Genomic DNA, 27,966 nt, shown 5'->3' with positions numbered 1-27,966 from the left:
AGCATTCGAGTGAAAATTTGAGCATTGTTTAAGTCAGAATTTTAGGAGTTAATAAAACTACAACCATACAACAGACTGACTGTTTGGTATTTGGTTTCATTATTATAAAATCATTTGGATTTTTTTTCTCTCCTTTTCATTCTATCTTTGAAATGAAGACATTGGTAATAGACAATGTCTATGAAATTATATAAAATCATCTTCTATATCACATCGATTTCTATGGACTTTGCCATAGACAAGTTAAGTATTAGATCTCAATAGAAAAAATCTTTAAAAAAGGTTATGTCATCAAAATGATGGCAAGAAGTGCATAATTAACAGGCTACAGACCATAGAAAAATAAGTGACAATGTAACGTTTTCTAGAAAAACATCTTTCGTTTTCAAAAATTCAATATTTAGAAAAATTGGAACTTAAACTTCTATGATTGAAGATCTATTTGAAGAATAGCCCATAAAAATGCTGCCATCATTTGATCGCCGAGGATTTTTTTAACATTTAAAATGCAAGTTTTTGATTTCTGTCGTTATGTTTTTAGATATTTAAAATAAGTATTGAGATTTCAATCTCTCGTGCAGTAGCAATACTTCCTGAGTTGAGGCTGGTCCTTGTATATGCAGCGGGCTTGATCGCCGTACCGGTTTATACGAGATATGTCGGAGAGCTTCATCATGAAAGTGTTCTGGTCCACATTGTGCAGGAGGCTGGCTTCAAACAATGACGCACCGGGCATCAGTCGGACCTGGTTAGATAAATCGACAAATTTATAACAGATCTTCCTACATTAAAAAAAATGGCTGATATCACATTGGAACTAGATAATTTGGCGCTATCTGCAATCTGTGTGTGAAAATTACATTGGGATCTGATTGTTTTACAATGATTTAAAATGAGTGTATTCAGTGAATCTGCTACAAATTTAACAGTATAATGAAAAGTCATTCTCAATAGGAGAAAAAAATCACAATTGCCATCGCTCAGGACTCGTGAACCTAGCAAAATACACTTAGTAGTTTAAAATGTGATATGTATGTATTACATGTAATGTCAACTTTAAGTTTAATATGTAGCGGGTATTTTATTCAGGTTAAAAGTTTAAAAAAACAGGGATTATTCAAACATGGATTTTAGAGTTTTTTGCCACTATACCCACGATATGTATTATATGTTTTCGCATTATATCATTTTTTAATAATTAATCAGTATTTCAAAAATAAACTTTGTTTTTATCTTTGGTGATCCTCTAAAATTTTTTGATATGGCAGGTGTACCTTGAACAGAAAAAGTTTGAGGAACACTGGTCTATGATACTGTCAACATAGTTTTTTACCTTATTGTTTTGATAATGGCGTGATTATCTGTTAATTACTATTTATCTCACTTTTTTATTTTCTGACATGGGAAAAATTGTACAATACATATAGTTAAACACTGACATTGAAAGCATTCCGCCGCTTTTCCGGAACTGATACAGAAGCCGAAGGCTTTCTGTTGGACCCACACATGCAAAGCAAAATTTTAGGAGCTTAGAAGCAAAAATTATATCCCAACTTTGCTAGCTTTCAATGTCCCAGTTGACATTGAAAGCTGCCACCACATCCCTGGATCAAATACAAAATCTTTTGAATTCTTAACAGACCATTCTTACAAAGCATTTGTGAAATAAGTGTCGGGTTGTGGTCCCGTGGTTAGTATCGCGGACTCTTGAGTCAGAGTTTCTCGGTTCGAACCCACTCTACTACACTTTGATACCTATTTCTAATAATGAGCAGCTTCAGCTCGCAGAAATAGTATGAAACGGAAGTGTTTTTATAAATAATAAAAACATAACTGGCTGCAAGCAGCAACCAACTGGAGAAAATGGAAAGAAGGGGAAGAGGCCTATACCCAGCAGTGGAGGTCAGAGGGCTCACGAAGAAGAATATTAAAAACACAAATATTTCTCTTTTTATAAAAAAAAGTAGCTTAAATTACAAATGTAAAACTAAAGTATCCCGATTTTACTATGAATTTACTTTAAATAGCTTTCAATATGTTTTGAATATTGAAAGCATTAACTTTGTGGATCATATTGATATATTATTTTGAGAAATAAAAAGACTTTGTTTTTTGATCCACTCACATTTTTATTACAACCAACTAGTTTCGGCAACAACCTGTTGCCCTCTTCAGGGTTTAATTTATGGCAGTCTTTTTATTTCTCAAAAGAATATAGCTTTCAATATCCCTGTCACTTCTAATCTAAATAAATACAAATTTGGAAAGCCATCACCGAGTTTCTAGAAGTGCCCCGGTGTTGGCAGATATGTGGATTAGCTAGTTAGTTCAGTTAGTTAGCTAGATCCGATACCAACCCGACGTTGGCTTGTACGCAGACATCTCTGCAACCCCGACCAGCACAGCAGACAGACACGGAGCGGAGCCGAGGTGTTCACAAAAAAGGTTTAGCCATCGCATTTCCCATTCAACCATTTTTCACCCAAATTCTTTTTCACAGGTAGCACATTTTTCCTAAGACAAACCATTACAACCCTAATAAACAACAACAAAACAACCCAATTGGGCCACACTCACTCGCAAACGAAGTCACATCCTTGGAGAACCACTATTAGACTCCGAGAAGGTGAAGCTCTTACCACCAAGACAGGTCTTGAGCTACATGACTCACGTAGGTCTTGAGAGTGAGCTATGACACAAAGGGAGGTCTCAATAGACCTAATAGGTCGCAGTGACAAGGGATGCAAGATCTCTTGACCTCAAAATAAAAAAATTAAAGAACCCTAATGCACACAATAATACAAAGCCCTAACCACACACAAGAAAGACAATAACACAATAAAGCCATCTAACATTTAAAAAAAAACACCCTTATAATGCAGCATAAATATACCATAATTATTTCAAAATCACACGTATAACATTTGATCCATTAGTGGTACCAAATACGCACCGCCGAGGGACGACGCGCCGCCAGACGCAGAGCGGCTCCAGATCCAGCTTCTACATGTTAGTAAAGTTAAGTGCCGTCACCAATTCCTTTAATGGAAAGAGCAAGTCTCAGCTGACAACATAACATTACGGAGTTACATTTTCTCTAGCATAGTTTTAATATTATGTCAAAAATCAATTGTTAAATCACCACTACGAATATTCCCTCAAAGCTATTTGAGGTCATTTTGAAAAAATAACACTGGAACAATTTAATAACCATAAATCCCTTTTGAACCAAATAATTTTACTTAAGGACCATTTTTACTAATGCTAAACTTTAATTTACTGTCTGCCTCCGTAGTGTAATGGTGAGCACGCTCGGCTACCGTTCTGGAGGTCCCGGGTTCGATTCCCAAGGGGGGTAAAATAAATATAAGTGATTTTTTCACTGTCATATTTATTCAATATTACCCTGGACTGGTACCTGAAGCGGAGGGCTGATCACCTTTCCTTCATGTGTAAATGATCAAGATAACACTGCATTTATATGACGTAGTGCCCTATGCACCATTGGGGTGCGGATAAGGGTTTAAATAAAAAAATAAAAAAAACTTTAATTTGCAATTTTAAAAAAATTCAAAGTAATGGTATATGAACGGCAATCACTAAGAAAAAAATTCAAAGAAATGGTATATTAACGGCAATCACTATGTAAAAAGAACGGAGATCACTAATAAAAATAAATAATCACTAAGAAAAAATAAAAAATAAAGTTCCACGAATGTTTGACAGAGAAGCGCAGTAAATGAACAGCTGGCTGGCCACATTATTTCATGTGTTTATAATATATATTTTAAATATTAAAATCAAACACTGATTTTTAGAGTCTACTGAATTGTATTTAATTATTTTTTGATATTATTTTTTGACATCTCATCAAAGATGAAGAAGAATATGGAAGTCTGGGCATTTACGGGGTCATTTATCTGGCCAAATTATAAGCTTAATAATAAAAATGAAAATGGTATTTTCTGGCGTTTCTCATGTGTGTGATTATAATCCAGGATTCGGATCTCACATACTAAGAGTTTCTGCTTAATAAAAAGCTTCTTTACATCTCACCAATAGATGTCTCTAGTGATTCATGAACAAGGTTTCAAAATTGGTTCAATATATAGAACTTCCAAGAATTTGAGTGGTGTGGTTGTCAATAGTGGGTAGAATTGGTGAATGTTACACGTGTGTAAAGTGATCACTTAAACCAGCCTATGACGGTCGTAAGCCCCGTAAATGCCCAGACTTCCATATTCTTCTTCATCTTTGATGAGATGTCAAAAAATAATATGAAAATAACTCCTGTAATTGCAGATAATCCAGATTTTGTGAACAAGTATTTGGACACACTCAAAATGTTGTATTTAATTATTAAAAACACATCAAAATAAAATTTGTGACAGTCATTTCGCCTTGTTGTGGCATTATCAGTACCGTAGAACAGGGCTACTTGAACTTTGATGTGTTACTTGAGCCCAGTACAAAAAAAATATTTAGATTGTGGTATCGATCGAAGTATCGTGACAATAAGTGTCACCTGTCAGGGAAACAATGAATCGAGTCAATACCATCATTATTGTAGACCAAATACAGATAAAAAAAAAATTGTAGTGGGCTCAAGTAACACATCAAAGTTCAAGTAGTTCTACGGTAGTTTATGTGTTTTTAATAATAAAATAAAATTTAGTGGACTCTAAAAATCAGTGTTTGATTTTAATATTCAAAATATTATTTCATGTCCCTTTGTATTTCTTGACTATACTCTTGACAGACTTATTCACTAGAGTTTAGAACCAAATAAAGTCTGTAATAATTACCTTGACTTGGTACATGTTCACGACTCCGGCTGGTTTAGCCGACAGGTCTGGCAGGAACCCGTCTGTATCGTAGGACTTCTTGAAACCTATCAGGCCATCCGTCGCTGCCAGAGACATGGCCCAGATCACCTTGTCCAATGACAACTCTGCACACCGATCCCTGAAAAACCACAGAAAAATCTTGTTGAATTTGAATAAGCAAATTGATGCTATCATTTAAAAATATACACCGTATTTTACTGACTATAAGACACACCTTAACTTTTAAGCAATTGAAAAAAATAAGATTTTTTTAAAACCATTTTTGTTATTATATTTCAAAGCCAGACTAAAAAAAAACTTTGTTTATAAAACCGAACTGACATTTAAAATACTCTGAATTTAGGGGGTCTCGTGGTATCCTTGCCAGAATTATTCATTTTCATTAATTGATTCGACAGTCACTTTGTGGTAAAATCTATCCATTTTTAATTAATGTTTTACTTAGTGTTAATTAATGTTTTACCACTATTTCTTAAAATCTACTGTGACACGTGTTTCGATGCATTCTGCATCATTTTCAAACACCGGGTGTTTGAAAACGAAGCTGAATGCATTGAAACACGTGTCACAGTAGATTTAAAGAAATAGTAGAATTTTTCAAATAGGTCAATTAGACTCGTAAAGAATTTTTATAATTTCAAGGCATGCAAAACGTTTTATGATTACCGATTAACATTTAAAATTTTATAAATGAAAAGATATCTGTAATTTGCCCGTAATTTGGAACCACCGGATGGGCACAAGATTTTGGTCTCTCTATTGGAGAGAACAGCGTAACTAATTTTAAGATTTGAAAGTAGAAATGTCTACAAAATTAATTAAATCGTAAGAACACTCTTAAAACTATAAAAATTACTGAAAAAAAAAAAAAAAAAGATAGGAACCTGAATTTGGATGTCAGCTTGTTGATGGCCATGACTAGTTGCTCCCCGAGAGACTGCGGCAGGCTCGACAGCACGGAGAGCGGGCGCCACGTGAGGCACGCACACCAGTGTGGCTCTATACCAGCCTGACCGCATGTGCGATTCTCAGGAATCTGACAACAAAATATACGTGTACAGTAGACTATCCATTTACTGGAAGAGATTAACGAGCATATGGCCAATACGAGACGTCTCCAAGTCACTCGCCATCTCCTTGGCTCCCAGGTCAGTCCGGCATTCTCTCAGGTGACATTCCACGGACATGTTCCAACCATATCCATATTCTCCTCTTCAGGTTGGTAGAGTTGGTAGTGTCGGTAGAGAGCGAAAGACGCTTATAAGCATTCTATTTGCTTACTTTTGGTAGAGCGTGAGACACCAAAAAACATTGTACAGATCGGAATTGGGTTTGCAGTTACTTGTGATTAGTATACAAACCTTATTAGTATACTAATTAGGATCGAGGTTGATGAAAACAACCGCCCGACAACAATGTGTAAAAGGATTAAATCAGCCAAATTTAGCAAACCTACAGGTTAGGTTGATGAAAAAACGGCCAATAACAATGTGTTCTTCTTCGCATGCCTTGTTAGGTGATCCGGACGTCCGGACAACTCCTCCACTCAACAATGTGTTAAAGGATTAAATTAGCCAAGTTTAGCAATCCTGCAGGTAAGGTTGATGAAAAAACTGCCCGACAACAATGTGTAAATATTAAACTAGCCAAATTTAGCAAACTCACCGGCCCGAAGAGTGACAGGGATCGAGGCGGGAACTTGCTCCGGATGTCGTAGTTCCGGTTGGGGTTGGTGCCGAGCACCTCCAGCAAGGTGGCGTGGATGTCGAAAGGCGTGGTGAGGCGCGCGGAGCTGGCGCCCAGCTGCTGCAGGCGCGCGGCCAGCGGGCCCTCCGCGCGCGGCGCCACTAGCGAGAACCACGGCAGCCGCTCCTCTTGCTTGCCCTGCAGCGAGTCCCTGATGGCCGTGAACCTAAGGCATGGGGTGTGATACTAACTAAGTCCAAAAGAAGTTTCTGAGGTATCTCTACATGAGAGAGTACGGCTATTATCCTTGGCTCTACCCGACCCAGTTTCTCCAGGGTATGCCTTGCTACAATAGTTTAGAGACTAGAAGGAATGTGTATTTGATTACGCATTTTTATCCATTGTTGCGCGGTATGATCGATAATCCTGAAATCATCCGGCACATTGGTCTGTATGTTCCCGATAGTTACCTAAGACAGCGTCGGCATAGATTGTTTCACATTCCTACACGCAGGACTAACCTGCCGATGATTATGCCTGTAGGAAGAGCTACTGCTATGTTGAACAATATCTCATTGGATATTGATCTATTCCATGTGTCTGAAGGAGTTTTCCGAAGTTGGATTCTTCTATACCTTTAGCAATAGTATTGTTGCTGATTTTCTATTTTTGTTAATGTATACAATTTAAATTTAAGTTTGTAATGTGTATACATTATCTATACATAAATTGAAATTGAAATGAATACCTGGCGGATTCTTTTTTTGACATCTCAACAAGGGTGAAGAAGAAGTCTGGGCATTTATAGGGCTTACGACCGTCATAGGGTTGGTTAAGTGATCATTTTACACATGTGTAACATTCACCAATTCTACTTGTGATTGACAACCACACTACTAAAAAAACTTCTAGATACATATATGTATTGATCAAACCCGTAACACAGTATGCGTGAGTTCACAATAGACTGGGGGATGTAATACCAATTTAAGTACCTGGAGGATGTTGTTATACTATTATGTAGTAAAATCAAACTATAAATATAAAAGACAACACCATACTGCAGATGTGTTAAAATAATTTGTTCGGTGACATGAGTTAAAATCAAGAAAAAACAGTAAAAAACCAATATATGAAAAGTAAGTCTCATAAATCATATTTTGCATTTTAAATGCCCTACCCATACGAACGTACATGATAATATCATGTCTGCTACATTGTCGTCCAAACGCAACAAGTCATATCCCATATATTAAGGTAGAAAAAAGTACACACGCAACATTGGTGACACGTCAAATTGTTCCTACTCGCCCTACACATAGGAATACGTCATACGGCGCGTTTAGTATTTCGAGGTCAATATCACTTGCTACCTATTGTTGCAATGTTTTCGAAATATGTCGAGATTATGTTAATTGATATGTTGCATTCAATATTAAAAACATTCGATATGTCATTACAAAAAAAAATCCGGCGGCATCTTATGTTGAGAACCTCTGACTTGCAAAGGGTCATAAATAGGTATATTGTTTTAAAAATTGCCTGGTACATTGTAAATAAGTATTGTTATTGAGAAATCTTGTGAAAAAAAATTCAAGTGTTTTTTCACCTACTTTTTGGATAATAAGCCAAGGTTAATGTCCAAAAAAATAAATTGGATATTTTTATAAATAATTTAAATTTCATTTTACTCAATTGTATTAGATATCACTAATACAATCTAACTGTTTATTTACTATAATAAGTGCCAATTTTTTGTATGGAGATTAGTAACTGTTGAAGTGAAAAAATGAACCTGTGTCCGTGATCCGACATGATGATGAGCAGCGTGTTGTCGAGGATGCCCGAGGTCTTCAGGCCGCGCAGCCACTCCTCCAGGTCGCTGTCGGCCGCCTGCACCAGGTTGTAGTCGTCGTGCGAGAGCTCTCCGTGGAAGGCAAAGGCGAAACGAGGATAGTCCGAGTACACATCCATGAACTGGAGAGCAGAATATTATTATTATGCTCCAACCTCATCATAAACTGGCTTGTGGAGCACGGATGGGGGCTGGACATGTGGCGGCACTGGAGCACAGTGCTGCCGCATGTCCAGCCAGCGAGCTAATCTTCATCGACATCTCTCCAAATTTCCTTTTTTTTTCTTTCGCCGTTTCTTTTCATTGTTTTTATTTTTATTTGTTTATTATTTTTAATTTTTTTTAATTGTAAAACATAAATGGCTGACTTAGTATTGCACCCACCACTTAGTCAAGCTGGAAAAAGATTTATTATTATTATTATTATTATTATTAGATTTATGTACGCGTCTCAATTCATGTGGGCATGTTTGACTTTAACCGGATCCACGCGGCTCGCATAACCGTTTGTGTTTTTACAAGACATGCCCCATACGCGGCTGACATAAGCGTTTGTGTTTTCACTTTGCTCCAAGTTTCGAACCTCAGTTCAACTTGGAGGGATTTTTTCATGGTGTGGAACTTTGGATAAAATAATACGTCAATCCTCGGCCTTATGACATCTGTTGAAATATCTGACTAATAATTTGTAACATCACAAGGATAAATAAAACAACAGATCCCTGATTTTTCTTGCGGTCGGTAATTAGTCCGCGCCATAATCATGCCCTATATCTGTCTCACTCTCGACGCTACGCATCGCCAGTGGGTAAGAGTGACACACGATGCGTGCTTTGATTTGTTTATGTTACGATCTAATTTGTTTATATTACGATATATTTCAAGAATAATGTGACACACGTGTATTATAGAGTACCAAAAAGGCACAATGAATCCCATTGAACGTTTTTGTTTAGGAAAATAAATCGTTTCTTAACTAAATACATGATAAAAGTAATCATTTAAAAAACGGCGAAATACCGCCGCGCACGGGCGTCTCTTAGGAACAAAGTTAACGCGTTTAAAAGGTTAAAATATTAACCTAGAATGGTACCTGAAGCACTTGACTAATCGCTCTATCTTCATAAGATTAATTGATTTTTTTATCACTCATCCTCGAATTTTTTTCACAAAAATTGAACTAATAATCAATTTTTAATCTAAATTTTAGTGGTTCATATTTACTAAGTATTACTATATTAAAAATTGATAGATTTTACTACAAAAAACTGACAAAATATAAATACTAAAAAAGATTCCACAAAGGCATGGCCTGTGTGTGGGTATACATTATATTTAACCTTTTAAACGCGTTAACTTTGTTCCTAAGAGACGCCCGTGCGCGGCGGTATTTCGCCGTTTTTTAAATGATTACTTTTATCATGTATTTAGTTAAGAAACGATTTATTTTCCTAAACAAAAACGTTCAATGGGATTCATTGTGCCTTTTTGGTACTCTATAATACACGTGTGTCACATTATTCTTGAAATATATCGTAATATAAACAAATTAGATCGTAACATAAATAAATCAAAGCACGCATCGTGTGTCACTCTTACCCACTGGCGATGCGTAGCGTCGAGAGTGAGACAGATATAGGGCATGATTATGGCGCGGACTAATTACCGACCGCAAGAAAAATCAGGGATCTGTTGTTTTATTTATCCTTGTGATGTTACAAATTATTAGTCAGATATTTCAACAGATGTCATAAGGCCGAGGATTGACGTATTATTTTATCCAAAGTTCCACACCATGAAAAAATCCCTCCAAGTTGAACTGAGGTTCGAAACTTGGAGCAAAGTGAAAACACAAACGCTTATGTCAGCCGCGTATGGGGCATGTCTTGTAAAAACACAAACGGTTATGCGAGCCGCGTGGATCCGGTTAAGGTTATAGTAAAGGGCACTGGCAAGAATACAATATATATTATCAGAAATAAAATTAGATTAAAGGTGCTAATATAAACTACAAAAATCATATGAATCATTGAAGACTATGCATCACCTGTCTTGTGTAATCAAGTATCAGCTTGTGCCTGGGTGTGTCTCCGTTGCAGTAGGGACTCCACTTCTTCTCATCCTTGTTGGTGGTGACCAGGAATTGCCGCATGTAGTGATCGGTGGGCTGGCGCTCAAAGCCCTTCAGTCGGTACGTGAATATCCCGATGTTGGGGGTGTCTTCGTGGAATGCCGTCACGTAGCTGCCGAGGACAAAGAGTAATAAAGTCCCTCTCCAAGCACAATAGCTTAGTCTCTGTATTGGAGAGAACAGCGTAACTAATATTAGGTTTGTCAAAAGTAGAAATGTCTAGAAAATGATTTCAATTGTAATGTTTTTTGTAACTGTTAAATAAAATTTAGAAAATGGAGGCAGTTTTACTGATCCCATATGCTCACATAAGGAATGAGTACAAATAAAAAATAATACAGTAAAAGCTCAAAATAAGTTTAACCCTTAGCACAAGAGTGCCATCATAGAGGCGGCATACATGGTTTGCCGTACTACTCGAATGCCGTTGCTATTGCACCAAGAAAATAAAGTATCAATATTTTTAATAAGTTGGATTTTTACTTTTCAATATAATTAAACCAGAATTCGTAATAAATAAATTCAGTGCCCTCAAATTTAGACTAATCAAACAGCATGCGTTATCGATTAAGAAAAGTGTGTTGAGATGGTTTGGGCATGTGAATCGAATGAGTGAAGAAAGAATAGTTAAACAAATTATAAGGTCAATGTGGTTGGCAATAGAAGAAGAGGAAAACTTGGCTTGATCAAATATTTCAAATATTTGGGCAAGGGCAGGTCTGGAGTCGGAATAACCGGCGGGTATGTATGGGGATGAATGTATAACAAGTGAAGATTGTTTGCAAAGACAGCTTAGTGTGGCATTCTATTCTCTCTGCCTACCACTGCGGAGAAACGGCATGATGGTTAGTTAGTTTATTTTGAACACTAATCAAACAGAGTAAGAACACGTCGGCTGTGATTAATTATCGTCTTACCCATTCTGCTGAAACTGCTTCCAAATGAACGGATACACGTCCACAAAAGTGGCTTTATCCTCCATCCTCTTCCTGGTCTCCGGCAGCTCTAGTTCCGTCTTCCCCGTGAGGATTGGAATCAGTGCTTGAGGAGTCCCATCGCCCACTATGTTGTACCTAAACAATCAAATGACAAACATACAGATTGAGGGGATGCAAGGAATGATGACATTTTCTGTTTATTGAATTGGCATATACAACAGGAAGACATCTAGAGGAAGATCAAAAAATTCATGGCCTAGGTGACATTGTCCATGACAGAAGGACCTACAACCTGAGGTCGAGGAGAGCTGACCTCAACAGTCTACAAAGACATTTAGTTAGGATGGAGCTAAGAAGTTATTTCGAAATAGTGTAAAAAGGAATTCAGTATACCTTTTTAATAGAAAGTGAATTTAAAAAAAATAATGCATAAGAAATATATCCACAATATCCCTTGTTTCCACGTTACAAAGTATAAATATAATTCATAGAATATTTGATAATTTAAGCATTTATGCTAGGTTTTTAACCTCCAGAATATCTCCAATATAGTCCGCCTCCGTAGTGTAATGGTCAGCACGCTCGGCTACCGTTCTGGAGGTCCCGGGTTCGATTCCCAAGGGGGGTAAAATAAATAAAAGTGATTTTTTCACTGTAATATTTATTCAATATTACCATGGACTGGTACCTGAAGCGGAGGGCTGATCACCTTTCCTTCATGTGTAAACGATTAAGATAACACTGCGTTAATATGACACAGTGCCCTATGCACCATTGGGGTGCGGATAAGGGTTTTATTATATCTCCATTATAAATTTTACATAAATATCTAACCAGGTCAAAAAATACCTTTTCATCGAAGCTTTTAGGTATGTATGTGGAATGCAAGAAATAATTAACATACCCTTGCAAGACGTGCGCGTTTAGTTCTTTTGTGAGGTAGTTGTAGCTCTTGGGTAGTTTTCTAATGAATGTATTCCGCGACAGGGAGTCGAATCCAAACATCAGCACGTTGAAGCGCATGGCCTCACCGCTCAGCTTGTCCCAGGTCAGGCGGGACTTCACCTTCTCGTCGTCCCTGATGCCAATAAGGTAGCCAGACCACCTGGGATAGGGAAAGAATAAATTATGAGGTGTGTTTAGACTGGACTGTCTAAAGGGAGCTCATCTCCTACACCAGCATTAGGGAACATAAGGGAACAAGTTTACTGAGTGATGGAATGATACGCAAATGAGTCTTCAAAGATGGCTGAGCGAATGTTCATGACAAGGAATGGAGTGGGCGACCCTTGGCGATATAGTGCAGAAAGTCAGAGTGAAAGTAAAAGAGAACAGACGTTTCATGAGATCTTCATTAGCAGAGCAGTTCCCTCAAGTTTCAAGAAGTGTTCTTTGTGAGATGGTTAAAATTATTTAAATATTGAAAGACGCATTGTATTTTCAATTTTCGATGAAACAAAAGTAATGTCAAATAAGCCCATAAATTTAAATCACCATTACTTCTTGTACACTTCTATCTAAATCAGTGATTCCCAAAGTGGTCTATATCGACCCCCAGGGGTCTACGAAAACTTGCAAGGAGTCTATGTTTTAATTTGAATTTAATATATAAATGTATAAAACCTAACATGTGTGGTTTTTAATTTTCACTACACTTCACTACAATCATAAATTTAAATATTTCAATGTGAGTAGCACTACATATACCGGCTGTCAAAAATACATTTGAAGTTAATGAATTCGATAAAAATCAATATCATGTAAGACGGGGGTCTACCCAAAATTGAAAAACATGACAAGGGGTCTACAAGAAAAAAGAGTTTGGGAACCTCTGATCTAAATTAACACATTGTTGTAGAGCGTTTTTTTTCAACAACCCCGACCTTAATTATACTCTGCCAGTCTGCCGCCCGATCCTCAGTATACTAATCACAAGTAACCGCAAACCCAATTCCCATCTGTACAATGTTTTTTGGCGTCTCTCACACTCTACTAAAAGTAAGCAAATGGAACGCTTATAAGTGTCTCCCGCTCTCTTCCAACAGTATGTAAAAGACGCTTTCAAGCGTTTCCTCCAACCAATCTTTTTAATATTATTTTAACATAATTTAGTTCATTTGTCAATAAAACAGACTTCTAAATTAAGGCATTTCATGGCTGAAAAACCTACGTCAATGGTTTGGCAGAAGCGCCAAATTTCTGTTCCGAGCTGCAGCATATAAAGTGAAGATAGCCATGATGATCGCCGATCTTCGTTAGAAGTGGCACAGAAAGAAGAAGAAGAAATTAAGGCAGGATTGAGATATTTTTGCCTGTAAGTTAAATTTACACTCACTTTTTTTCATTTCCATTGCTGTCGACCGCTACACATTTCACTGCGACAAAGTCGGAATTGACCAGTTTGTACTCATCGTCACCCTTCACGGTAACCGGATCTGCCAACTGGGTCGAAAAGTCGGTCTGCCACAGGATGTCCGAGTACTCACACATCACAGAGCCCAGCAAATAGCGCATCTCCGGCTTCAGTTTGCAAATGCTTTTCTGTGTGCACGAAAAAAAATTAATCAGATAATCAGATATTATACCTCTTAAACCAGCCAATGGGAGGGCTTAAGTCCTGTTCTATCAACACATTATCGGCAGGCGGTTATTTCATCAACCCTGACCTTAATTAGTATATTAATTAGAGCCGTATACTAATCACAAGTAATCGCAAACCCAACTCCGAACTGTACAAGGTTTTTTGGTGTCTTACGCTCTACCAAAAGTAAGCAAATAGAACGCTTATAAGCGTCTTCCACTCGCTATCAACAGCATGTTAAAGACGCTTTAAGCATTTCCCGCGATTGTCGATAGAACAATGTGTTAATATATGGTGTAGTAATTATTTACAAAAATTTTCGTGGGCCCAAATTCTTGTTCACAAAAGTGGGTTTCTCCTCTTTTTTCAAAACACCACGCAATTACTTTTACATTTTCACATCTCAACATAGATGAAGAAGAATATTGAGCGATAACACGATGCGGCTAGAGATTTATGATATGTGTATGAGTTCCAAAAATTTTAGTAGTGTGGTTCACGATTATGTGGTTCACGGTAACGCTCGATTAGCCCTTGAAAACCAGTTAGGTTCGTTGGTTCAAAAGAGATTGTTCAAGAACAAAAATTAATGTTACACGTGTGTAAATAGATCACTTAAACCACCCTATGACGGCCATAAAAATATATCTAGAAGTTCCAAGAATTTTAAAAGTGTGGTTGCCAATCATGGGTAGAATGGTGAATGTTACACATGGGTAAAGTGACCACTTAACCAGCCTATCAAGGTCATGAGCCCTGTAAATACCCAGACTTCAATATTCTTCTTCATCTATGTTGAGATGTCAAAATGTAGTAATTACTTGTGAATTCAATTAATTGTAATTTTATTTTGTTTGTTTTGTTGATACTTATGTACAAGCACTATCTGCTCTGTTATTTCAAATGGCTTTATAAGGATCAAACTTTGACCAATACCACTAGTCAGTTTTTGGTCGGTTGGAAGATATTGCATCTTAGAAATAAGCCCGCCAATGTAGATATATTTCAACCTTTTAACCGCGTTCACTTTGTTCCTGAGAGACGCCCGTGCGCGGCGGTATTTCGCCGTTTTTTAAATGATTACTTTTATCATGTATTTAGTTAAGAAATGATTTATTTTCCTAAGCAAAAACGTTCAATGGGATTCATTGTGCCTTTTTGGTACTCTATAATACACTCGTGTCACATTATTCTTGAAATATATCGTAATATAAACAAATAAGATCGTAACATAAATAAATCAAAGCACGCATCGTGTGTCACTCTTACCCACTGGCGATGCGTAGCGTCGAGAGTGAGACAGATATAGGGCATGATTATGGCGCGGACTAATTACCGACCGCAAGAAAAATGAGGGATCTGTTCTTTTATTTATCCTTGTGATGTTACAAATTATTAATCAGATATTTCAACAGATGTCATAAGGCCAAGGATTGACGTATTATTTTATCCAAAGTTCCACACCATGAAAAAATCCCTCCAAGTTGAACTGAGGTTCGAAACTTGGAGTAAAGTAAAAACACAAACGGTTATGTCAGCCGCGTACAGGGAATGTTTTCTGAAAACACATACGGTTATGCGAGCCGCGTGGATCCGGTTAATTATTGCAAGAAATTTAATGAAACTTCAATGTGATTTATTTTTCTAGGACTCACCACACACTTGGCCCAATCGACGCCGCCTTTACGGCATTTCAGAGGCCCGACGTCTTGCACAAATTTCATCATCACGCTGGCGTTTACGTCCAATTTAGGGAAGTTGCATGGCCCTCCGGGATCTAGAAGAATGCTTTGGCGTATTGCATTTTGACTCATCCTGGAAGAAAAATTTAATTTATTATTTACCTGTCTGGGAGTGAATTTCTGCGGACAAAACTGTATCTAAGATGTGAGTTTTTTTTCAATTAATTTTTATTTTTTGATTTTATAATTTTAAATCAGTCAATACTACAAGCAACATTTTTTCTTGAATAAAAACTATTTCACAAATTCCCAGATTGAACTCAAGTTGCCAGTTTCGCAATCAAATGCCATCCCAACATGTCCTAGCATATTTAAAGAAAATTTATAAAATATATGAAATATATTTGACGTTTTACTTTTGTAATTATAAACAATTTCTTAAAATCTATTATGATACATGTTTCGATACATTCCGCATCATTTTCAAACGCTATATATGTTTGAAAATGATGCAGAATGCATTGAAACACGTGTACGTGTGTGATTTTAAGAAATAGTGGTATTTTAAACAGCATTCAATTTTACCAACAGCAAAAAATCATTTCATTAATTGATTCGGCAGTCACTTTGTGGTAAAAAATAAGCCTACCCCCTATTGTCTATGTTGCCACTGATAAGAAATAAAAATAAAAAAAATAACAAAAATGAAATTAATAAATATTTTTAAAACAACAGCTCCTACCAACTCTAAAATTTAGTATTAGCTTCACATACGGTGTTTGAAAATGGTGCGAAATGCATCGAAACACGTGTCACAGTAGATTTTAAGAAATAGTAGTATTTACTAAGTAAAACTTAAATTAAAAACAAAAATAAGTTAACATAAGTCAACATAACAAAAACAGTAAGTCAACATAGCAATAACAAAAAGATAGTAGGTTCCTCACAGTCTAGCAACTCTCGCATCCACGATGATCTCATTGGAAGTGTAGAGGATGATTCCACTGGCGAGTAGGAGGCTCGCCATGACGCCGTACAGCAGGCGCTTCCTGCTCCACCCGCAGTTGAACATCTGCAAAGGAAACAAATCACACATTACGAGCATTCCTACACCGGGGTCCCTCTACTTGGCATTGCCTACACCGGGGTACTTTTAGAAAATTTGGTGATGGATTTACAAACTTGTATTGATTTAGATTGGCAGTGACAGGGATATTGAAAGCTTTTAAATGTAAATTCACAGTAAAATCGGGATACAATTTTATGTTGTTTCACATTTTCAATAAATTTCGAAACTTAAAAATTGAAAATGCAAGAACAGATCTGTAAGGAAGCCTAGATGCTTCTGTATCAGATCTGGGCATGCGGTGGGACAGCTTTCAATATTAAGAGCATTCGAATCACATCGCGCTCGGCCGTGCTGAGGGTTGGACTTCTGTTCATGCTCAATTTAATTTTTTGGAAAATATATTGTATTTTAGACTTTTTTTTAAGAATATACATACGAGGGGGGACCCAAAGGAAAAAACCTGTAAAACAAAAATAGCTGGAAGGCCGAAAGAACATCCTGATAAGTCAATTAAAAATTTTTTTTGAACAATAGATGGATCGTTTTCAGAGGTGCATTGTTGTTAAGGGAGAACACTGTCGAGGTGATAAAAATTTGGTGTAAAAAATATTAAAAAAAAAAAAAGAAGTTATGACGAAATTCCCGTTACTTTTGGGTCCTCCCTTGTATATACAATTAATTAATATTAATTAATATTAATAGTAAGGAGTTAATATTAACTCCTTACTTTTCAATAACTCTTTTCTCTTCAAAACCATATATTTATTTTGAATAAAAACTAATTTTTTCAATACCAAAACGGTGTTTTAAGAAAAAATTCAATTACGTCAAATGAGAACTGGGTTTAGAGAAAATAAAGTTGTGGTTTATCATATATTGGGACTTAAATAATAATAGGGATATTTAATGTCTCATTTTCAATGCAGTAATGCCTCAGGGTTAGACGATAAGTGAGATCAATAGGAATGCCATATCGCTCACATGAAAAAACTTGAATTTTCAGCAGAACGTTTTTGTTTAAAAATATAATACAATGTATTAAAAATAAATATCAAGCCACTTATTGAACTTTTTACTGTGCAACAGATCTTTTTAGGTAAAACCTTAAGGTTTTTTCTCCATTTGAAAAATATTTAGTATATTTAAAAAAATAATTAAACAATACCTTTTCTTCAAAATGCAAAAACAACACTTTCTGCCCTGTAGCGGGTAAATATTAAGTTAAAAATATGCCTCTTTTGCTGGGATATAGTACGTTTTCTGGGCATTTCGAAAACATGCACAACTGAAAATTGACAATTTTTGATTTATGACATTCTTGAAAGGAGTGAGCGATATGTCAGTATATAAATTTATATTTACTTATTTTATCATATAGATAATTACGAATAACAAATTACAATATTCTGCCCTCACAAATTTTTCCCGTGCCGAGGGCACATTTTACAAATTCATTTAAAAATTATAATAATAAAAAAAATAAATAAAAACCCTTATCCGCACCAAACGGTGCATAGGGCACTGCTTCATATAAACGCATTGTTTTCTTGATCGTTTTACACATGAAGGAAAGGTGATCAGCCCTCCGCTTCAGGTACCAGTCCAGGGTAATATTAAATAAATATTACAGTGAAAAAATCACTTATATTTATTTTACCTCCCCTGGGAATCGAACCCAGGACCTCCAGAACGGTAGCCGAGCGTGTTGACCATTACACTACGGAGGCGGACTGATAATGTAAGAAAATTGTTTAAGCGATCAAATGCAACACGGGTGAATTATGCAATCTATTTCAGATCTGTCCACTTCCATTATCTTATGAAAAGCACTTTTATACTTAGTATTTGTGTGTGGGAATGAAATCAGTAAATTGTGTACCTCTAAGTGAGCATAACTTGGGTTATTGATGTTAATCATTTCCAATACTGGATTCAAATGTTTGTGAATATCAATAGTATATAATGATGTCTGGGACTTACTTTATCGACTATGCAATAACATCTATATATCAAGCGATGCATTATTTCGAAAACAGGTGTTTCCATCCTAATTATGGATAATTATTTCTGTCAACTTTGCATACTTTGCATGCATTTTAATAAAAACAAAAGGCAGTATAATTTATTCAGAAAAAATATTGCTGTTGCTGAATACACAAGTAAAGAAAACCATTAGATACATAAATTTTGTGCATACAATGATAATTTTATTTATTTATTTCGTTACGTTAGACAAACATTTTTTTAATTGTGCGTATGGCAGCTCTTTAATAAGGCTAACTACAACATTTTGAGTGTGTCCAAATACTTGTTCACAAAATCTGGATTATCTCCAATTACAGGAGTTATTTCCATATTATTTTTTGACATCTCATCAAAGATGAAGAAGAATATGGAAGTCTGGGCATTTACGGGGCTGACGACCGTCATAGGCTGGTTTAAGTGATCACTCTACACACGTGTAACATTCACCAATTCTACCCATTATTGACAACCACACTACTTAAATTCTTGGAAGTTCTATATATATGAACCAATTTAGAAACCTTGTTCTTGAATCACTAGAACTTCACCTTCTATTGGTGAGATGATAATATAAGAGTTTCTGCTTTATAAAAAGCTTCTTTACATCTTCTTCATCTTTGATGAGATGTCAAAAAATAATAAGGCTAACTACTAACTACTAATAAAGGCCTATTTTCTGGTGGTTCAGAATTGATTGATCAATCTCTAATTTAAATTTTACTTGGTAAATACCACATTTTCTTCAAATCTATTGTAACACGAGTTCGATGCATTGCGCATCATTTTCGAACACTGTAAAATGATATGGAATGCGTCAAAACACGTGTCACAATAGATTTTAAGAAACATTGGTAAAACTTAAATTAAAAATGGATTATTTTATTAAAATTAAACACTTGAATATACCACTTTAATGAGTTTTATTTCTATTTACGACTAGTTTCGAAAATGACAGATGTTTTCATCTTCTGGTACAAATTAAAACTAACAAACAAATATATATTTAGGTGTATACATAGGTTAATAAATATAGGGAGGGGGGTTAAGGAACAAGATTTTTTGTAAAAGGAAACATTGATAATAATGGTGACGTATTTTGAAACAGTATATTATTAATTATTGTTTATCTGAATTTAAATTTTTATGTATTTCTAAATTTTCTAAATTATTCATGACTTGACCTTTATTTGTAACAGAGTGTAATAATTTAAGTGTATGAGAGTCCAATGAGTGGTTAGTTTGCAAATTCCGAAAAATAATTATTTGTTAGTCCACCATTATTATTAATGTTTCCTTTTACAGAAAATCTTGTTCCTTAACCCCCCTACCTATATTTATAAACCTATATATACACCTAAATATATTTTTGTTCGTTAGTTTTAATTTGTACCAGAAGATGAAAACATCTGTCGTTTTCGAAACTAGTCGTAAATAAAAATAAAACTCATTAAAGTGGTATATTCAAGTGTTTAATTTTAATAAAATAATCATGTCATTCCACAAAGTTAATGGCGAATCAATAAATAATATAAAAATGGATTGATAATACCACAAAATGACTGCCGAATCCATTAATTAAGTTAAGTTAAGTTAGTAAATTATATTATTTACCATTGATTAGGTGATCAAAATAGTGAGTTGAGAACAGAATGAACATAAATAAAAATAACACTTTTTTGTGGTAAAGACCCCACAATCTTCACAGTGCTAGAGGAGCGACTGAATCAGTAATGGAAAAACATATGGTAATAACTGGATTCTACACACATGTGTTATTACAGGGGTTTTTAAACTATATGCGAAATTGAGATAAAAAAAATAATACAAAAGTTTGATAGAGAGGAAATGTGTTAATTACCTAACGTCCAAGTGACTCTGAAATCTAGCAACGGCTTATGCAACACCGCTTATCATGACCCTACTCAGGCTTCAACTTTTTAAGTTTCATAGCCTTTGCCTACTCGAAGGGTGGATTTACTCTTTATGTTTAAAGTTACTATAATTTCATGTAATTAATAATAATAATAATAAAACCCTTATCCGCACCCCAATGGTGCATAGGGCACTGCTTCATCTGAACACAGTGTTATCTTGATCGTTTACACACGAAGGAAAGGTGATCAGCCCTCCGCTTCAGGTACCAGTCCAGGGTAATATTGAATAAATGTAATTTATGTAATTTATGAGTGAAAATTCTAAACAAAAACACTCGCTAGGAAATGTGTATTTCCAACATCTAGATTCCAAGATCCATCCAAAAACCCAAAAATATAATTAGTACTGTTGCAGTTAGTTCTGCAGAGGCAGAAAGAGAATTTTCCGCAGTGAATATTATATGTTCAGATAAAAGAAGTCGCCTTAATATTAATAATATAGCTAATTTGATGACAATTGGAAGTATTGAAATAAAACTGACAGAATTATTTTTTGGTTATTTTCTTTTATGTACCGTAGAATGGGGATACTCAAACTTTGATGTGTTACTTGAGCCCAGTATAAAAAAGATATTAAAATCTGTATTTGGTCTACAATAATGAATGTATCGTGACAATATGTCAGGGAAACAATGAATCATGTCGATACATTCATTATTGTACACCAAATCATACCATACAGATCTAATTTTTTTTTGTACTGAGCTCAAGTAACACATCAATGTTCAAGTAGCCCCATTGTACGGTAATAATAATAAATAATAAAACCCTTATCCACACCCCAATGGTGCATAGGGCACTGCGTTATATAAACGCAGTGTTATCTTGATCGTTTACACATGAAGGAAAGGTGATCAGCCCTCCGCTTCAGGTACCAGTCCAGGGTAATACTGAATAAATATTACAGTGAAAAAATTACTTATATTTATTTTACCCCCCTTGGGAATCGAACCCGGGACCTCCAGAACGGTAGCCGAGCGAGCTGACCATTACACTATGGAGGCGGACAATTGTACGGTACTCTGTTATTATTATTTTTAGTTATTTCATTCAGTAGAATGTAGATACCTACTTTGTTACAGAGCTTGTATATATATTATGATTTATGTTCTACAACATTATTACATTGCTTTTAATTGACTTTAAAATCTGTGCCTACTATTATAATTGGAGTATTCTCAGTTGTTATGTGAGTGTTCTGTTTATGTGCAGAATAAAAAACAAATAAATGAATAAATGTAAAAACAATTTTTTATAGTACCTAAAGGGCGAACCGGTTCTTGAAAATTTTTAATCCCATCACTGCCTATTCCCATAAAATAATACAATCATCTAAAAAAGCCGGGAATAAACATAATAGTATTTTAAACAACATAATTATTCAAGAAATAAACAAGGTAATTAATATTGAAACTTGACAATGGCCTTCGGTAAACCTATTATATTTTCAAGAAACACAATTTGCCGACCATTAAATGTTATTTATAGAAATTAGCGAAAAAAAATATACACAAAAATTAACGTCTTTCTAATTTATACATTACAGTATTTTATGAGTAAAATGTATTTTTAATTAATTAATATATAAAATCAAAATACAGACAGTAATACCTAAAGGTGATATTTCAACATAAATTTCATAAAAATAACAATGGCAAAAGGTACATTACCCTCTTCATTTTTCTAGTGCAAAACATGAATAATTCACTAATTCACGCACATAAACCACACATTTATCGCTTTCGATTGAATTCCTTCGGCACATTTCTACCGAATAACACTGTTTGTTTTACAACAAGCGTTTTATTTACTGTTTATTTTCATTGTCACATTTTTTGCGATAAAACGGGAATAGCAAATTTGTGTCGCAGGTACCTGTCAAAAATGGCGAGAAACTGTACACAATCGACTACAAGTGAAATGTGTTCAAACTTCAAACCATAATAGGCCTTATGGCAATTTTCCCGAAGGACTATATATCCGTTGAGCAAACTTTGTTGGGAATACTCTTGTTTGATTGTAGATTCAAGCAATAATAGACTTAAAAGAATGTATGAATACGTTCGATTTTGAAGTATTTTAACAATACTTAAATAGATTGAGAACAGGTTTTCAGTTATTCGTTGGTATTGCCAGTATTGGTTTTAGAGCGCGATTATCCGAAGATCAATTATCCGTTAGATATTTTTTATTGTTCATTTGATCTCAATTTGAAATCTAACCACGGTATTGTGCACTATTTCACTAAATGACTGAGTTATCGTCTAGGTGCTAACGCCCACAATGCTAAAGTAAGTTTGTTTGGTTTGTACTAGTACGGATATTCCAGACAATCGGTACATACTACATTGGTATTACGGATAATCGGTACTTTATTCCAATGTAAAACATTTTTCATGCTTCAGTACTTAAATAGTCTGACAGTTTTGACAGTAAGGATCGGACTGTCAAAATCATGTGTTTATCTTATTTTTCATTAAAGTTGTGATTTCTACCGATTTATCAAGCAATTAATCTATTAATCCGGCATGGATCATAATGATACTGAAAATAAAGATCCCAAGCGGTCAGTTAATATTCTTATCGGAGTCACTGGGAGTGTCGCTACAATAAAACTACCAAATTTAGTTCAGCAACTGTATGATTCTTATCAATCAAGTGATACTATAAAAATAAACGTTAGTGCAAGTACTAAAGAATTTTTATTAAAACTAAAAAAAAGGCCTTAGAAATGACCGGAACGTTTTTCCGATTAATTAGATTCTTGCCAATATAATTCTATTTTGTGAGACGATTGAGAGTAAAATTCTGGGCCGTAAAATTCTCTCAAATATAAATCTGATATGCGAACCGGAGCGATCCATAATGGGATATAATAAAATATATAAAAAGATTATATTTATTTTTTTATTTCAAGGCCTGACTAGATGCAATATAATAAGTGCAAAAATATAGCTTATCTGTGTATTCGCAATACTTTTTTATATCAGAATGTCCGAGCTATATTATTATTTGTATTATACGTAATAATTATTAACCGATTTCTAGGTTAGGTTAGGTTAGTAATAATTATTAAGCCATTTGTAGGTTAGAATCGTGTCAACGGAGCATGCTAAGCACTTTTTTAAACCTGAAGACTTATCGTCAAGTAATGTGGAAATCTTCACTGACGATGTGGAATGGGAAAGTTGGAAAAAGAGAGGAGATCCAGTTATCCATATTGACTTAGCAAAGTGGGCAGATTTGATGGTTATATCACCTTTGGATGCCAACACTCTCGCTAAAATAGCTCAGGTAACCCTTAAAAAGAATATCAGTTATAAAGCTTTATCCACAAACAGTGGAAAATGAGAAATATATGCAAGAACAATTGAGGGTATTACTGTATTCTCTTCATTGACAGGGATGAATTATGAAAACAAGTCTCGGTTATACGAATACACGGTTAACACATTGTAGTCGGGCACTTCGAACAATAGACTCTAGCCTATAGCGGACGTTTATCGCGATTAGCGCAAAAATATATCGCTTTCTTAAAATTGACACAATTTCTAAACCAAATAATATTTTCGATTGAAATTTTCAATGAAATCATAAATGACATTTGATCATCAAAAATAAATTATAATCATAATTTTCAATTAAGTATTCCGTATTTCACAATTTTAGAAGCATTGTAAACTATAAAAAATAGTCTTTTCCTCCGTGGTATCATTCCCTATACAATGCTAATATATCCAAATAATAAAATACCAAACAGTTAACAAAACAGTGCGAGCGGTACGAAAAATAGTCCAATACGTGAAATGACTCAAACTAAACTGGAGATTGAGATCGCATAAAAACTCTAGATTTCTGGCGATGCCTTTACAAGCGACACACTAGCCAATCCGGACAAGGCATCTCAAATAACGTCAACAGACTATCGCCTAGCACCCAGGTAGTAGATTACCCTTCAACGCGTTTAATTTCACGCTGATAACAAACCTGTATATTGCCATTTCCCGCCGATAACCGACAGTCGAGCTGCGGCAATCGACAACTGCGGGACACGGCACTTGCCGTGTCCCGCAGTTGACCGACAGTCCGCGAAAAACGGCAAATGCCGTGTCCCGCCGACAACGTGTTAATATAAAAATATGAAAAATTAAGGTTTCTTTTTACAAACTTCAGTACAAACATACCGCGCAAATGTTATCCGTTCTCTTTGTGCCAATGGAAGAAGTTAGCCTCATGGCCGCTCATCGAAGTAATATACAGGAGACAGTTGAAAGTTGTTTTAGAAACTGTTTTAAAATATGTACTTTTTCAGAATATGGCTTACATTAATTTTTCTATCAGTAACTAATTATTAAATTTTGGTGGATAGTTCTATGTTGGCTTATAATAATAATAATAATATTATATTATTATAATTAAATATTATATTATTATTGGCTTACAAAGCACTCATTTAATATTTTCTCTCAATTTTAATAGAAGTTTTCATTGTTTATAGATTTTAACCCATTGCGCCACTAATACAGATGACATAGTTTGTTAATACAACTCACTATTTTTTATTGCGATAATGTTAAGACTAAATTACACACAAAATAAAAATGGTAAAACATAAAAGCAAATTTTTTTGTTGTTCGTAAGCTAGATCATTATGGCTCATCGCCAGGTAGTTTTGGAAGAGTGTGTTCAGTTCAGAGTTGTAAAAGTTATTGTCATTCAGTTTTAATGTAAAAAAATCACTTCTAAGACAAACCGGCGAATCGCCGGCTTTGTGAGTCAGTGACAAATTGACCTAGGCCGGCGGTTTTATATTCAACATATTTTTCTAAGTATTTAATAGTAAACTAAAATGGAAAAACAAATCGAATTGCTTAAAATGGGGAATATCTATTTGCAGATAATTGTTTCAGATATTTAAATAATGTCACCGATTATAAATGTTTTAGGTGTTAATAATTTTAATCTATGCACCCTTAGGTGAAGATAGGGGTCAGATTTAGATATCAGCCAACTTTGAAGTCAGTAGCTATTGTTTTGTTGTTTTAATTATTACATCATTTTGAATACTTCCTTCATTCAAATTTTATTTCAAAGTATTTATTTTAACCATTGCTTTCTTTGCATAGGAATTTGTTTAAATAAAATATTGATAGAATACCTTGTGTCTCATTACCAGATATTCTCACTATGGTCAATTATTAGTTATTAATCCGGTTTTTCATCTACTTGCAGGGAATCTGTGATAATCTCCTCACTTGTATTGCAAGAGCGTGGATATTTCCCAAGCCACTAATATTCTGTCCTGCAATGAACACAAAAATGTGGGAGCACCCCATAACATCGACTCAAGTAAACCGATTAAAGGAGTGGGGATTTATAGAAGTCCCGTGTATTGTGAAGAATCTTATATGTGGAGATCTCGGCAATGGAGCCATGGCAGAAATATCTACAATTGTCGACAAATTACAAGAAGTTATAATGAATCTAACTACAAATGATTCATAAATCATTTCAAATTTATTTCACAAAACATTCTTATTGCTATTTTTTGCTGTGTATTGAAACTGCCTATGTTTCAACTGGAGAGGATATTTTCAGGGTGATGTCTAAAGAAATTAAAAAATCATAGAAAAATATAAACTACATAAACTGCCAAGTCTAATAAATTTATTCACTTAACACATTGACTGCTAGTGTCGGCCACAAGGCATTTCAATAGCGTCTCATCGGCCACTTTGTACCTTATACTGTCATTAAGTCAATATAAGGTACAAAAAGTCAGCGTCTGATGACCGACGAGACGCAATTGAAATGCCTTGTATTGAGCAACGATGGGTGACACTGGCAGTCAACGTGTTAATGCTTTAGGGGATTTTTGTAGTCATTGGTATGAATCTATACGACCACTTTTTAAAAAATCACTAAAAAAACTTACATACTTGGACATTTCTTATCTAGAAATATTTTTTACGGGGACACAATAAATATTTTTCCACCATATAATTGTTCAAGTTTTAACTGTCTTTTCCGTACTGACTGTTTAGCTAATGGCTATTGCTCTCATTTCCTAAATGAGAGATACAAATTTAACCACTAAACTGTAAACATATCAAATGTAAGACCTTGCCGTAATATTTTTTCTTCATTTTATCCATTGTATCTACCTAGTGATTTTTGGAACTGTTGAATTATTTCAACATTACATTAATCAGCTGATGTGTTTTGTTTTTATTTCAATATATTTATCTTTTCAAACAATTCTATCCATGGATAAAATAATTGTTGTTATGGATTCTAAAATTATTTAAAAATTACAAAATATATAAATTGTTCTTAGTTATTCGGTCATGTAAATGTGATTTTTCATATATTTTATTTATAAATAATTATAAGAAATGCAAATATTTTTGACAATAAATAATTTTATTCTACAATAATTCATTATTATTTTAGTGTTTGTCAAGTCAATATTAAATTCTTAAATATATAGATATTACCATAAGGTGACTGCTGAATCAATTAATGAGATCTTTATTCTTTTAATATTTTCAACCAATTTCAAAAGTTAGAAAAGCTTAAGCCATATCCCTTTTTCTAAAAATAAGGGGCCTTAGCAGAAAGATAATCCTAATGATTATACTACCTTAGACCTATATCTAGTGGTGGGATTCAGCGGTTCGCTAGAACTGGTGCCTAAATTTTTTAGAGTTCACCAAACCGTTTGTTTAACCTTTTATTGTATTGTAAATCATGTATTAGAGCACGGTCGGTTTACTTGGTCCGCCACGTTGTAAAAATATTTGAATCTCACAAAGAGATAAAAACATTGGAAAGATGAAAAAAAATTAGTGGAAAAATTCAGTAAAGTTATTGCACTTAGTAAAAAGAATATTGTGAAAGATATACATGATAAAAATGTACAAGTAAACAATGTTTTCCTTTCTTTAACTGGACGACAACCAAAAGGCAATTTGGAACTTTTTAAATAAAGCTGATTGAATTATTTTTTTTTGTTATTATGTTCTACAACATTATTACATTACTTTTAATTGACTTTTAAATCTGTACCTACTATTAGAATTGGAACATTCTCAATTGTTATGTGAATGTTCTGTTTAAGTGCAGAATAAAAAATTTATAAGTGAAAAAACTATTTTTTTATAGGGGGGTGGGGTAGGGGTAGTACCTAAAGGGCGAACCGGTTCATGAAATTTAGAA

The 27,966-nt window shown here is 34.7% G+C and overlaps 2 protein-coding genes across 5 annotated transcripts; one reads left to right on the top strand and one right to left on the bottom strand.

Moving 5' to 3' along the window:
• Positions 1-534: 534 nt before the first annotated feature.
• LOC148304801 (uncharacterized) lies at positions 535-26,032 on the bottom strand. Of its 4 annotated transcripts, none has more exons than XM_088267729.1 (12): positions 25,907-26,032; positions 16,668-16,792; positions 15,694-15,853; positions 13,793-13,998; positions 12,362-12,562; positions 11,437-11,592; positions 10,436-10,631; positions 8,329-8,510; positions 6,513-6,759; positions 5,732-5,883; positions 4,806-4,965; positions 535-745 (listed from the first exon to the last, which is right to left on the bottom strand). In XM_088267729.1, exons 1-12 carry the CDS (start codon positions 25,916-25,918, stop codon positions 566-568), a joined length of 1,977 nt encoding a protein of 658 aa, XP_088123855.1. In that variant the 5' UTR covers positions 25,919-26,032; the 3' UTR covers positions 535-565. The 4 variants fall into 4 exon arrangements, with proteins under 4 accessions (XP_088123855.1, XP_088123854.1, XP_088123856.1 ...); XM_088267728.1 differs by lacking the exon at positions 25,907-26,032 and adding an exon at positions 22,419-22,645; XM_088267730.1 differs by lacking the exon at positions 25,907-26,032 and adding an exon at positions 20,426-20,535.
• On the top strand, positions 23,182-27,823 carry Ppcdc (phosphopantothenoylcysteine decarboxylase). Its single transcript, XM_088267733.1, has 3 exons — positions 23,182-23,426; positions 23,836-24,042; positions 25,981-27,823. The coding sequence occupies exons 1-3, from the start codon at positions 23,277-23,279 to the stop codon at positions 26,251-26,253; spliced, it is 630 nt and encodes a 209-aa protein (XP_088123859.1). The 5' UTR covers positions 23,182-23,276; the 3' UTR covers positions 26,254-27,823.
• Positions 27,824-27,966: the final 143 nt, after the last annotated feature.

This window comes from Brachycentrus maculatus, unplaced genomic scaffold, assembly GCF_059751285.1.
Source record: "Brachycentrus maculatus isolate JH-2025_06_01 unplaced genomic scaffold, ASM5975128v1 h1tg000303l, whole genome shotgun sequence".
Taxonomy (NCBI): Eukaryota; Metazoa; Arthropoda; class Insecta; order Trichoptera; family Brachycentridae; genus Brachycentrus; species Brachycentrus maculatus.
The sequence above is the reverse complement of the archived record's forward strand: the minus strand, read 5'-3'. Positions and strand labels throughout refer to the sequence as shown.

Bases quoted from the DNA above. Each gene is read 5' to 3' on its own strand.
- LOC148304801 (XM_088267728.1), bottom strand. From the start codon at position 22,445: ATGTTTTGCACTAGAAAAATGAAGAGG. The intron at 15,854-16,667 runs GTGAGGAACCTA...TTTTTCTTCCAG, and splicing joins GATGCGAGAGTTGCTAGACT to GATGAGTCAAAATGCAATAC. The intron at 11,593-12,361 runs GTATGTTAATTA...TTGATTGTTTAG, and splicing joins AACGCGCACGTCTTGCAAGG to GTACAACATAGTGGGCGATG.
- Ppcdc (XM_088267733.1), top strand. From the start codon at position 23,277: ATGGATCATAATGATACTGAAAATAAAGATCCCAAGCGGTCAGTTAAT. The intron at 23,427-23,835 runs GTTAGTGCAAGT...AGCCATTTGTAG, and splicing joins GTGATACTATAAAAATAAAC to GTTAGAATCGTGTCAACGGA. The intron at 24,043-25,980 runs GTAACCCTTAAA...ATCTACTTGCAG, and splicing joins CTCTCGCTAAAATAGCTCAG to GGAATCTGTGATAATCTCCT.